The 14,851-nt window shown below is 44.7% G+C and overlaps 1 protein-coding gene across 1 annotated transcript in view; it reads left to right on the forward strand.

The window, feature by feature from the left end:
- RXFP1 (relaxin family peptide receptor 1) overlaps positions 1–14,851 on the forward strand; it is a 955,071-nt gene that overhangs the window by 727,690 nt on the left and 212,530 nt on the right. Inside the window, exon 9 of the mRNA XM_086962355.1 lies at positions 399–473. Coding sequence (XP_086818481.1) covers positions 399–473 — 75 coding nt within the window. The remainder of the gene's footprint in view (positions 1–398; positions 474–14,851) is intronic.

A 14,851-nucleotide genomic window follows, 5' to 3' on the forward strand; every position in this document is an offset into this window, starting at 1 on the left:
AGGAGAAAGTAGTAGTAATATGTCTCTAAATATCAGTGACGAAAGTAGCTACTGGGACAAACTGAGCGTTATTGGATTTAACAATAGGATAGGTATTTTCCAAGTCCTTTATTAAATTGCAACTACAAATTTTGCTAAATTAAGCAACTCATTTTGATACCATCTTTAAAAGAGTGACTAGGGATGGCATTTTAGGTCTACATAGGAGATAACCTATTGGGGTGGGTGCTTTTTTTCATGAAGAGAGAGACTATCCATTGATAAAAATTAATGGTGTGATAGAACTGAGTCCCATTGAACCCAGTTTGTTCAACGTGTAGTCAAATAGTTGTGTTGGCTGTCTAAAACCATGTTTTTTTTCATAATGTTTATTTTGGTTTTGCTTTGTGTATTTTCAGGGTGATGCTCAACAATTCTCTTGATCGTCTTCCAGACAAGCCTCTGTGCCAGCATATGCCTAAACTGAACTGGCTGTAAGTGGCATCTTTGCTTTTTCTATATAGTATTGCATTTCTGCAAACAAACCTACTTCTGTGCACCACTGCCTATTAACCACCAAGACAGTGGGGTTGAGATTTGCCTGGACTGTAAGTGTGCTTCTGCATTGCCTCCTAATGTTGGTTGTTTTTGCTTTGGATCCTCTGTTCAGCACAGCCTTGCCTTTCAGCACTCAGGACTATAGTTTCCAATACAGGGTGTTGAATCATATATTTAGACACAAACATTTTCATTTAGGACTGTAGAATGCACTGCATTAAACTGAATTAGTCTTGGAAGAATTGATCAGATCATAACTAAGCCATAATGGTTACTGAGACATGCCTTACTCATTTGATTACTTGACAAGTGCTGTGATATGTCTAAAGTCTTCCTAAACGCATCGGCCTCACTATCTGCAGTATTTGTTGTCACAGCCAAGCAGTGAATATTGAGAATATATTCAAGTTTGAGATTGTTCTTAATTTTACAAAAAACAAGACATTATGTCTATATTTAAGAATGGTATTAAAATAATTGATTCTCTGCTGACATTATGTATGTAATAGAAAGACAAGCTCTTGTCACTAAGAGCAACATTCCTTTGCCCCCATATCATCTCTTATTAATTTCGGAAATTGCTCCCTCCCCTAATGAGGCCTAAGGTCCAATTTACAGTCATCTCCATGAAAGTGGAAATTTTGCTCTATGTAGATTCTGACTATGGTTTGTTAAGATCAATGACTTTCTGAGAATTCACAAAAATATTCAGGGTTAGGGGTGGAATTATTTGGAAGTTGTGAAGTTTCTCTGCACTAAAATAACCTAAACAGTATAAGCCACAGATTGTTTAACTTGGAAACAGAAAGGTTTTCAGAAGTTTTCTAAAATGTGTTACAGAGGATTCAGATTGGATAAAGTGAGGAAGACCATTCCGTTTCCTGGCTGCTACCGCAGAAAAAGCACAATCATCAAACGGGTGGTTCTTGTTCTGGGAACAAAAAGAAGAGATAGATGAACTGGAAGCCAATGTTTTTGTCTCTGAAAAGGAGCAATGTGTTGATATTCTGGCAGCTTGAAAAAGATTAATTGAATTGTCAGTTACTAATAACAGAATAGAGTTACCAAAGTCTACACAGGATTGAATAAGGCCATTCATGACTGAAATATGAAATGTATTACTGATAAATGGAAGAAAGTTCTGAACTTTTTTAGATGAAAAACAACAAAAAATTCCGATTTTAGTTGAATGAAGACAAGAGGAAATTATCACGTCAAGGTGAATCCTCAGATTGTGAATGACAGGGGATAATGAAGAGCAGATGTCTATTACAGTGGGCTAAGAAGGACATTCTGCTGATTTCTGTGCTCATTCAATTGCCTGCTGTGCGCTGTGTTTGCCGCTTTGCATATTGTTTCATTATTGTGTCATTTCACATTGCCAGCGCGACTTTGCTGCTCTTTTCGACTTTTCCCCCAAGCGCCCTCCATTTTGTTGTTGTTGTCCTGTTACCTAGCCCGCCCCGCCTCCCAGCTGAGACGCCCTCCCACAAAGTTAAAGAGCGCTCCGTTACCTAGAAGCGCCGTGACTCACTCTACGCTTCCCAGCCGAGTGGTCGCTCCCTTTGGCTCCGGTATCGTTTCCTAACGCTTTGGGCTGATTTCTGTGCTCATTCAATTGCCTGCTGTGCGCTGTGTTTGCCGCTTTGCATATTGTTTCATTATTGTGTCATTTCACATTGCCAGCGCGACTTTGCTGCTCTTTTCGACTTTTCCCCCAAGCGCCCTCCATTTTGTTGTTGTTGTCCTGTTACCTAGCCCGCCCCGCCTCCCAGCTGAGACGCCCTCGCCCCTCCCCCTCCACCATCCATATATGACAGGAGTTCCCGCGCGCAGCGTCCACGCGCAGCGTCCGCGCCCAACCCGCGCCGAAGGTGCGCCAAAGGTAAGCCCGTCTACGCCCGTCCGCGCCTGGACCGCACCCAGCGCCAGACCCCCTGCCCCTCGCGCCGCCCAGCCCCCCCGCATCACCTACGATGCCGCCTCCCTCCTAGCCCTTAACCCCGGCCGCGCTCCCAACTGCGTCCAAGCCGCCCCTGGACAAACCCATGGACCTTTCTCCTGCGTCACCTGCAAATTCAGCGGCACTGTCAACATCTCCGCTACGCCCACAGCACAGATCCCAGACCCCAATCACCTTCAATGCATCCTTCTCAACACCCGATCCGTCCACAGACACGCCATCGACCTTTGGAATCTACTAGACACCATTTCTCCGGACATCGCCTTCCTGACAGAAACATGGATGAATGCTTCCTCCGCACCCGACATCACCATTGCCATCCCTGAAGACTATAAGATCACTCGCAAAGACCGTACCAGCCACACAGGAGGAGGAATCGCGATCGTCCACAAGAAATCAATCCGCATCTCTACCAGCTCTGACGCCAACCTCGCCAACTCCGAACACCTCCACTTCCAGATCCACATCGACCCCAAGACCACACTTAGAGGCACCCTCCTCTACAGACCACCAGGACCCCGCGCTAAATTCAGTGAAGACGTCACAGACTTCATCACCCCACACGCGCTCCCCTCCAAAGAATACATCCTTTTGGGAGACCTCAACTTTCACCTTGAAAAGAGCCACGACCGCAACACCACCACCCTCTTGGACAACCTCGCCAACCTCGGACTTAAACAACTAGTCACTTCCCCCACCCACATCGCAGGTCACACTCTCGACCCCATCTTCACCTCCAGCAATCATGTCTCCTTCAGCCACACTACGGAGCTCCTCTGGACTGACCACAGCTGCGTTCACTTCACCTACAACAAACCAAAACCCAACATCCACCTCCAACCTACCCTGCAAAGAAACTGGAACAAAATCACCACGGACCAAATCTCCGCATCGCTCCTTCAAAACACCCCAGCCCTCTCCTCTAACGCTAACGAAGCCGCCGCCAACCTCACCCTATGGTTATCCAACACCGCCGACACCTTAGCTCCACTGAAAAAACGTCAAAGTAAACCTGGCAGCAAGAAAGCCTCATGGTTCAACGATGATCTCAAGAAGTCCAAGAAACTCTGCCGTTCCCTTGAAAAGGCCTGGAAAAAAGACCCAACCACCAGCACTAAGGACGCCTTCAAAAGCGCCACCCGCACTCACCACCAACTGATCCGAAGAGCCAAGAAAACAGCATTCAAGGATCGACTTGACAACAACGCCCACAACAGCAAGGAACTGTTCAACATCGTCAAGGAATTTTCCAATCCCTCGGCCAATTCCAACGACATCACCCCCTCTCAAGCCCTCTGCGACTCCCTAGCCTCATTCTTCCACAACAAGATTGCAGACATCCACAACAGCTTTGACAACCAACCCGGAAACCAACCCACCCCACCATCTGCTGACCATCTTCCCCCATGAACATCCTTAACGCCTGGAACCCAATCTCCACTGAGGACACCATCCGCCTGATGAATTCCATCCACTCAGGATCCCCCACAGACCCATGCCCTCACCACATCTTCAACAAAGCAGACTCCGTCATAGCACCGCACCTCCGAGACGTCATCAACTGCTCCTTCAACTCTGCTACCTTCCCAGAAGACTGGAAACACGCTGAACTCACCGCCCTTCTGAAGAAACCAACAGCGGACCCCACCGAACTTAAAAATTACCGCCCCATCTCGCTTCTTCCATTCCCGGCCAAAGTCATCGAGAAAGCCGTCAACAACCAGCTCGCCGCCTTCCTCGAAGCCAACAAATCCCTCGACCCCTCACAATCTGGCTTCCGAGCAAAACACAGCACTGAGACCGCCCTCATCGCAGCAACAGACGACATCCGAACCCTACTGGACAATGGAGACACAGTCGCCCTCATCCTCCTCGACCTCTCCGCAGCATTCGATACAGTCTGCCACAGCACCCTTCTACAACGCCTCAATAACATCGGAATCCAAGGAAAAGCACTTGAATGGATCACCTCGTTCCTCACCGGAAGAACCCAGAGAGTCCGCCTTCCTCCATTCAAGTCCGAAGCCTCTGAAGTCATCTGCGGCGTACCTCAAGGATCCTCACTCAGTCCCACCCTCTTCAACGTATACATGAGCCCCCTCGCGGCCATCGCACGCCAACACAACCTCAACATCATCTCTTACGCGGACGACACTCAATTGATCCTTTCTCTCACCAATGACCCCAGCACCGCCAAAACTAACCTACACGAAGGAATGAAAGAAGTCGCCGAATGGATGAAACAAAGCCGTCTGAAACTGAACTCAGACAAAACAGAAGTCCTCATCTTAGACACATCCCCCTCTGCTTGGGACGATTCCTGGTGGCCGGAAGCCCTCGGGAAAGCACCCATCCCGACAGACCACGCACGGAACCTAGGTGTCATCCTGGATTCTTCACTCTCAATGAACAGACAGGCCAGCGCCGTATCCTCTTCCTGCTTCAACATTCTTCGCATGCTCAGAAAAACATTTCGCTGGATCCCCTCCGAAACAAGGAAAACAGTCACCCATGCTCTGGTCACGAGCCGACTGGACTACGGAAACACCCTCTACGCAGGTACCACCGCTAAACTCCAGAAGAAACTCCAACGAATCCAAAACGCCTCAGCCAGACTCATATTAGACATCCCACGCAACGAACACATCTATGGTCACCTTAAAGACCTCCACTGGCTACCCGTCAACAAGAGAATCACTTTCCGACTGCTTACCCACGCACACAAATCACTCTACGACATCGGACCAGATTGCCTCAACTCTCGACTGTCCTTCTACACCCCCTCCCGCCAACTACGTTCTTCCAGCCAAGCCCTCGCCACTATACCTCGCATCAACAAGACCACCATGGGAGGCAGATCCTTTTCATACCTGGCTGCTAAAACATGGAACTCACTCCCCGCTTACCTTCGCCTCACCCAGAACCACCTAGAGTTCAGAAAGCAGCTTAAAACGTGGATATTTGACAAATAATCCTCCTCCCCTTCCTAAGCGCCTTGAAACCCTCTGGGTATGTAGTGCGCTATACAAATCTTTTGACTTGACTTGACAATTGAGAGCTTTGATTGTAGACATCTGGGGCAATATGGTGACAACTTGATGATGATCTGCCAAGTAAGATGTCAGCAATTTCAAGGCAATGCCTGATATGCCAATATATCTAAGCCTGGCAATTAGAATGTCATGATCAATGGTGTTGAACACTGCCGGCAGGTCCAATGGGACCAAGGCAGCAACTTCACCACTTTCCAACAGCTGTGAGAGTTCCTACACAACCGGTAGTGCAATTAACACCGTGCTTCTACTAAATTTAAAGCCCACTTGGAAAGGTTCCACGAGCCTCTGGTTCTCAATGTAATTTTGTAATTGTGTAAAGACAAATTTATCTAAATGTTTTAAACAATAAGAGTAAGTGATATTGATCTAATATTATCGACATCAAAGGAGCCCAATGAAGCCTTTTTAGGAGTGTTTTCAAAAAGGCTGTTTCCACTTATTGGAAAACGACACCATTTTCCAAGGATTTTTTAAAGATGGTTACTAATGCATCTATATGTGAAAGGCTCAGAACACAAAGTTACAAGGGAGGGCCCAGGTCAAGTGTGATCCCAAAGGGCAGCTGTCTCCAATAACTTCCACAACACTTCCTCTGATGATAGGATTAAAAGTATTTAGAATAGATGAGTAATGCTTAGTGGCTGTCAGTGAATCATACATCGGTCAAACAGGGGTTTCTTCCATACAATTGCTTTCCTGATATTAGCAATTTTATTTCAGAAAAAAAAGAGACTAGGCTTTCACTTCGAGTTTCAGAGGGGAACTTTTTGAGGTTAGCATTAGGACTTTGAAGCTCTTTAATAATTCAAAAGCACCTTTTAGGTTATGTGCTGGGGACATATGTGTATTGAAACTGACGCCTTGTTTATTTTCAATTTGTGTATTTTGGCTTTGAGAGGATAAATAGATTTGAGGTCATGCAAAAGATTTTCTCCAGTCTTTCCACTTGACCAGTTTCAAGTTTTAGTATAGAAAGTACAGAAGAGAACCATGGGTTGTTCTTATTTCTACTACGATTTTGCTTGATGTGAACAGGAAAGAGATTGTCAAGGCAGTCTTGAAACATTTGGGTGAAAGTTGACAACAAGACATTTATGTTCAGGCTATGTTCAAACTTAAAACATTCCTCTATGGAGGAGCTAGGCTAGCAAGCAAGATGGCCGCTTAAGCTCCCGGCTCCGCCGACCTCCGCCAGCAGCTCGTATATCCTGCAAGTCATCCTGATTTCACACCGGACTCCCGTATGTGTGAGGAGTAGCTGACTCTGAAGGCGCAATCCCGAACTTTTTATCATACTGCGTGACAGAGATTTGCCGTGTTTCATTCTTGGCCTACCCCTGAGCTGAAGCCGGGGCCTCGATTTCCAACCCATCCGAGCTGGATTTGAACATCGCTGGAACCTTGGGCTTTGTCCGGTCTCCCGAACGGAGATATAATCTTCCTGGTTTTTGACGGCGACTTAGTATCCTGCCTGCAACACACACGCCACGGCGTGTCACATCGTTTGCTGGCCCCGTATCCGACGCCTGGAGACACAGTAAGCTTGCCGTGGGGGTGCGGACGGGAGCCTTGATCAGTGGCGAAGGAGTAACATCGTGAGGTGAGAGCGCCTGTTGTTGGTGTCCGCTCCAGATTTGCCTGCTACCCCGGAGAAGTCGGCCTCCGGGGATCTGCATCCTGATCTGTTGCTTGCGAGAGGAGATGGAGGGGACAAAAGACACGCCACCGCTGCACACCGTAATGGCGGCCATTAGAGCGCTCCACTCACACATCATCGTCAACTACCGGGCACTTTCGGAAACGATGGAAGATCTTTGCCGGAGACCGGACAGTGGCTTTTTGCCATCATCGCAGCCAGCGGTGCTACCAACGGAACATCGTATATCCGACTTCGAGGTCCCTGTGCAGGAGCCGGACTTCTTTGGCGCTGCGGATTCCTATAATACAGATCGTGCGCCCGTGAACATTGTCAGCGTTCCCTGCTTGAGCCCTATCTCGCCGAACATCACTATGGACAACCTTGACTGCCTCAACAAGATCACCTGTGACTATTGGAGAGTTTTATCATCCTGCCACGCTTTTCCTCGCTTGCTTTGTGTAGACTGTGAACTTTTATCCTTTAATTGGCTTGCTCGTACTGACTCGAATTTCCATGATAGCTTTACCGCTCTTATTGCTGCTGTGGCCTGGGTTACAATTGCTCCAGTGAACACTCGTACTGGCCAGGGTTGATTGGTGGGGCTTTTCAGGACACAGTACAATAATGTAATCGGTTGCTGGGATTGTGTCCTGTGAACTGCGGGAGTCGGGTGGTATGTTTGGTACTTCCCCGGATTGTTTGTGTATTTTGCTGCCCTTTCTTTTGAATTTCATTCTGGGGGGGTCGCATCTGGTGGGGGGGAGGGGAGTCCGGGAGCGTGTGTTTGTGTTTCTCCTCCTCCGCTGCTTCCTTCTTTTAGGGATGCTTCTGGGCGACAGGCACGCTGCTAGTGGGTTAGGCCGTAGCCATTGCAGGGGTGCAGGGTGGTGGGGGGGTTTGTTATTTTGCCTTTATTTTGTTCTATGGCCCCTTTTTTCTTCTCTTCTCTCTTTCGGGTATTCCTCTGGGCGACAAGCGCGCTGCTAGTGGGGTAGGCCCTAGCCATTGCGGGGCAGCAGGGTGGGGGATGTGAGGGGGGTTTGTTATTTTGCCTTTGTTGTGTTCTATGGCCCCTTTTCTTTTTCTTTTTCTTTTTCTCACAGGGTCCGGTCGCGATAACTTTCGGTTTCATCCTGATGTATATGAGTGGGCGGGGTATGGAGTGGGTGGCTGTGATGATAGATAGGTAGCGTAGTTCTTTACCCTTAGTGACCTTACTGGCGCTTGCGTTTCTACTGTTGGCCTATTTTGATCCACGACTGCTTTTACCACCTACCCGCATATTTTATACTTCCGAATGTGTAGCTTCGGCTATCCTGTATCTTCTTCTTTATCTCGTTCTGGGGGGGGGGGGCTAGGGGGTTTAAATATAAAATGAAACCTTACTCATATCCTTGATTCGAAATGTTTCCGATATATCGTCTGTCCTTTACCGCTGCCGGACCCATGGGTTGTCGGCTGAAGAGCTGTGTGATTGGTATTATTGATCCAGGGTTACTTTTGTATCTTGTGTTGAACGATATAATAAAGGTTTTCAAAAATTTTTTAAAAAAAAGCATTCCTCTATCTGTTCGCCAGTGGAAGTAACAATAGACTTGAGGTATTTTCTTCCAATATCTTTGGGGTTGAGGGACATTAGTCAGGGATACACCAATATTCTGTGTATATATATATGAGAGTGAATAGAAGTAAAAAAGACCCGTCCAAGAAAGGGGAGCACATTCCTTTTAAAATGTTGTTGACATTTGAGAATATAGGATCCTGGGGGTGGCCCTTCAAATGATTCAGCTCATACGAGAGTAAAGTTAGCTTAAACATGTTCAAATTGTCTTTGGATTGAAGAACCACACCATTAGGTGCTTCCAATCTAGGATTTAAGTTATCTAGACTATTCACATTATCCCTGATGAAGCAGTGAGAGAGAATGTGACATAACTGCTAGAGCGGTCGACCTCAAAGCTGGAAAACTGGGTTTGAGTCTCGGAAGGGATGCTCAACATCCTCTCATTCTGGGCAAATCACTTAGGGCCATATGTAGGTAGCCCAATACCAGTCGGTAACGGCCGAAATTACCGAAATTACTGAGATGTAGGGGCCACATTACGGATTTGGTAATTTACCGAATCGGTAATTTAAGGAATCGGTAAATTACTGAATCCTTAAAATACCGATTTGGTAAATTACCGGAACTGTAATGTAGGGAGCACTCAAGTGAGTGCATTTCTGAGTTAAGGATACGGTATTTACCTCCAACTAAAAGTTGGTCGTAAATATCGAAAACCTTTGAAAAAGCATATTTGTGCTTTTCCAAATGTGCCATGTGGCAGACATACATGCTCTTAGGGCATGTATGTGTGCCCCATGTGCACCCATGCACTATTCAGGGGTGCAACAGGGTGTCATTGTGACACCCTGCCAACCTTGTAAGTCTTCCCCCTATTACCGATTTGGTATTTATCGAATCGGTAATTCCCATTCATTCCCATGGGCCTCCAGGCTGATAATAATGAATGGGGAATACCTAATCAGTAAATACTGAATCGGTATTTACGAAATGTTACCGATTCCGTAAAAAATTACCGAATCAGTACCTACATACCATTTACCGATTCTGAAATACTGAATCGGTAAAATTCGGTATTTTAGAATCAGTAAATTTGGATTACCTACATATGGCCCCAAATCTCCCCGTGCCTACCAAAATGAATGTGTCCTTCTGTAATGCAACTGGGGCTCATGTAAAGTGCTCTGATACCTTCGGGTCAAGTTTGCACTATATAAATCAAATTAAAAAATCTTAAGCCAGAGGAACATGTTTCATAGCTTGGGTGTGAAGGGGGAGGGGGACAAAACATTAGTAAAAATGACACATTGTCTTTTGTAACTGGTAGGAGAAAACTATGTAATCTGCAGATAGCATCAAAGCAGTCAATTTTTACTTCTAAGTGAGCACACTTAATAGCCACTACTCCACCACCTTTTTTTCATTGGGCGAATGTTACAAATATCTTGTAATCAGGTGGGAAAAGTTCACTCATAAAAGGGTCAGTGGGGGCTGTGAACCATGTCACAGACTTTAGATAGTAATTAAATCGTAAACATTTTAGCATATGAGCAACAGGCATAGGCCATAAAGGCCTGTGAGTAACATGTGTTGGTTGCACATTAGGTCAGGAATACTCAGCAGGAGAGACACTATGAATAAGGATGTACAATACCTAGCTCTGATATTAGATGGAAAATACAGGGTTTGATAGAGTTACATACATCAGCAAAAAAAAAAACAGAAACACAACACTCACCACTAGGAGAGTAATGGGAGGCACAAGACACAGCATTGCTGTGTGCTGTGCACGTCCTGGTGCGGACGGATGCAGAAAGGCTTAAATAGGCCAAACATCACATCACAACAAGCAGAAAAAGACTTAACTAGGACTCATTAGCTGGAACTAGCTCTTGTAGGATAGTGCTCAATGGCCACAGAAGTGATACTAAAGGGTTGATTCATATGTTGGCAGTGTGTTTGTTTAGACAGAGTACTGCCACCATGAAGGTCCACCCACCCAATTTAGCTGCAGGCAGACCGTCAGTTTGTCTACTGAGGTGACTACTCTGTCAACGCTGTACCCAAACCTCTCAGACGGCCTAACGAAAACGAGAATGTAGCCATTTTTGTACACTCTGTCACCACCAGGCAAGCCTTGGTAGTGAGGGGCAGTTACATGTAAATAATCTCCTCCCACCATGGGAATTGACTCCCAAGGTGAGGGGAGCATTATTTTTATTATTTTCAAAAAGAAAATCTGTTTCGGGATTTTCTTTTTGAAAACAATAGAATATACACCTGTTTGGTGCAGGGTTGCATCATGCTGACGCAACCCTGCACTAAACAACGATATGCATTGACAGGAACCACAGTGATGGCAGTTCCTGCCAATGCTTTATAAATGATTGCCATCTTGGCGGTTATTTATAAATTCAGCGGGCGGTTCCTACACCAGGCGAATGGAGTAATCTTTTATGTCCCCTTGGCACAACAACGGCTATCTTCTGAAATATAAATCACCCCCTACATCAGGTAAGGATATAAAAAAATACCCCAAATATAGAAGTGCAAGTTAAAAAGAACCCCACACAGAAACTCTACCACAATACAAATCCATCACCCACAATAAAATAAAGATCCATTATGTAAAATTTTACATAAAGCGTGTGAAGAAAACCCACTAATGCATAGGTATTTCTAATGCTCAAAACTTGGAGCACTAATCTGAACCTAAAAAAACTTTATAGAACAGTAGCACTTCCACAAATTGTGTCACCACATTAAACCATGCAGCATATGGATTGGATTTTAGTTATCAGTTGCACTTCCTGGTGTAAATATTTCACGCGACACTTCACAGCAAGTTGAAAAAGCTGCACTTTTACAAGGTAGCTGGAATCCACTACTTGTAAGATGGCATTCAGTCAGCACAGAAGAAATACAACAAGGTTAGGTTATACCTGTCAGCCTTAGAGTGGCCCTCCCCCAAACACTTTGCCTTCTCCTCTTCAGTTTTGCCGAATTTGTGCTTGTTTGCCTTTGGACTTTGTGCACTTTATCGCTGCTGATCAGGGCCAAAATGCTTGTGCTCACTCCCTAAACAATAGTAAAATTGACTTACACGTAATTGGCATGTTTAATTTACTTATAAGTCCCTAGTAAAGTGGTATACCATCTACTCGGACCAGTAAATTAAAAGCTACTAGTCGGCCTGCAGCACTTTTCGTGCCACCCACTTAAGTAGCCATTAAAAACATATCTCAGGCCTGCCATTGCAACATATTTGCAGTTTTAACCTGACAATTCGACTTCGCAAAATAAACCTTTTGCCAAGCATAAAAATAAACCTTTTTAATACATCTAAGTTACCCCATGGGTAGGCCCTTGACTGTCCATAGAGCAGGGTGCATTGTATTTAAAAAGGTGGACATGTACTTCCCAAGTTTTACATATCCAGGTAAGGAAAAACTCCCAAATTCATGTATCACTGCTGTGAGGCCTACCAGTCCTGTATGATACCATTTAAAAAGTGATAACATTTGTTTAGGAACAGGTAGAGATATCATGTTTGGTGTGTAAAGAATTGTAATTTAAAATCTTTGTTACTGGCCTAATCGGATTTTAAGTCACAATTATAAAAATGCCGCATTTGAAAAGTTCAGCGATTGTTTTCGCTGGTTTAAATAAAGGATCAAAACAAAGGAATAGGATTCATACCGGATAAATACACAACAGCGTTTAAATTAAAAGAACTTTTGCTAAAAATTCTTTTGTGTATCAAAAATAATTTAATCTTTGTTCCACATTGGGTTTGTTGTTTATGTGGTTGTATTGTGAAAAGTATTGTAATAGTCTGTTTCCATTGACATAATTTGTTTTTTTTGTAAATATAAATGTAAATCGTGTTGTACATAAATGTATGTTGTATATGTTGTTATACTGGTGGAGTTGCTATGTGAAGGCCAGATTCCTTCCTTATAAAAAAATGATGAAATCATGATAAAACAGGGTGATTAAATAACCCAATCACGAAAGGAATATAGCGTGGTTTGTTCTAAGTAAGACAATTCTAAATGACAAAGGATACCAGGTATATCATTGTTCATAATATATACTAAGGCCCTACTTGGTTCCTGTCTGTTGGGCCTATCTCCCCTTTCATAACTGCATTTGAAAAGTTGGCATTTTCTAGTCCTATTTGTTGCCTTCAGCATATATCCTCTGTCATATCACTAGGTGTCGCTGGCAGACAGCCTTTGTGTATTCCTCTCCACCAGTGCCACTATTTAAATTTCAAATGAGCTCCCCCAGCACTCACTCAAAGGACTTCACACTAGCCTTTTGTGACCCCAGACCATGTGGAACCTAGACAGAGATGTTAGAAATTCCATAACCATCTGTGTGGGGTGCGGGGTACTCTAGCAGTTTCTTCTACTTCAAAACTGGCATCAGGTCTAAAATTAGGACTCTCTCGCCAGTACAGCTCTTGACCTGTGGATGCTACAGAAAAAGGACTGCCCTGCTGCCGGAGGACTACCCTGCTGTTGGAGGTCTAGAGGTCTGCCTTGCTGTCTGAGAAGGAAGTCTGGGCCTACTCCCTTCATCCCAGTCATCCCAGGCAGAGTGACTCCAAGGTTGAATGGTGACCTGTTCTGAGCTACAGGAATACAACAAACAATAGAGGCCTAACTGCAATTGCCTAGCTGACCTGCTGAACTGGACCTGCGGCTGGACCTGCATCAGTCCTCTGCTGGAGTGAATTCCTGATCCCCAAGAGGTGCCTACCAGATCCTGGATCCTTGGCTGGCATCAGTTGAGCTCTTCCTTGGAAGAATAGAAGAAATCCTGAAGATCTGGACTCTTCGTGACTTCTAAGACTTTGCAGTTTGCGATGGACGCCATCACAAAGCTACGGTGAACCAGACTCTACAGACTACAACGACCACCAGCAATGACCTGCAATGTGAGATCTGCACTTAGTGCTACAGCATCGACAGCCTGCAGTGATCACCAACTCGAAGCTCAAGCAATGAATGTCTTTGATAACAGAAAGGATATTCACACTACAGCAACAACCGTCCGGGAAACCTGGCCTGCTCTTCGTGCCACATCTGCAATGCTCTCCCTGCTTCTTGAGCCCTACTTCCCCATGAACTGGACTCTTCTCAACGAACATTCAGACGGTAACTTTTCAGCTGGTCTTTGTATTCATCCGGTGCTCCGTAGCAGTCAGCCTTAACCTGTAACTTTCCCCTGGTCTAGCATGACCAGATAACCTTGAGTAGTGCTTTGTGCTTTTGGGCGCTATATTGAACTAAATCTTTGAAATTACATATCTCCAGATCTACAGAGTGGATTTTTGGCAGGGGTGAAACAATTTCTTAAATGTTTCTCAATTTTTCTAAAGAAGTGTGTGATTCTTAGTGTGTTGTGTTTTCACTTTATTGCTGTTTGTGTGCTGCATAAATACCTTATACTGCCTCTAAGTTAAGCCTGGCTGTTGTTGTGCCATTCTAACAGAGGGTTAAGCACAAGTTGATTTAGTGACTTTTGTGGTTCCCCCTGACAAAGATTGTAGTTCTTGCTTGAGAAGGTTTTCCAGCTTCCAATAAAAAAATCCAATTTCTCACAGAGCACAGCAAATACAGAAATGCAGATAAAAAGATCACCACACACTATCCGCAGTAGAACGGGTTTCTTAGCAAAGGGCATGAGCACATTTAACTTTTTACATTTGTTTCTGCATCTCAATTTTTTTTTCATTTGTATATACTGAATACTGGTATCAAGCACAAAACAGGACGTGAACCTACAAAATGAGAGAATGGGATTCTTAATATGCTATATAAATATTTAATACAGGCAGGAATATATTGCCGACTAAAAAGTAAATTATATGCAGAAACCTGTCTAGAGGTTCCAAAAATGAGCAAACATATCTCGTCGGAATTTTTCTTGTGAAGCCCATCTTCCTGTGACGGACCCTGGCTGCTAAAACCCTGAAGGACCAATCATCCACCTGATAACCATGCCACGTATTAATTAAGCCGAAATGCCACTTGGACACTTTTCAACAATATACTGATATTAGCGAAACTTCACAAATTCAC

The sequence above is a fragment of the Lissotriton vulgaris genome, chromosome 3_1 (genome assembly GCF_964263255.1).
Source record: "Lissotriton vulgaris chromosome 3_1, aLisVul1.2, whole genome shotgun sequence".
Lineage (NCBI taxonomy): Eukaryota > Metazoa > Chordata > Amphibia > Caudata > Salamandridae > Lissotriton > Lissotriton vulgaris.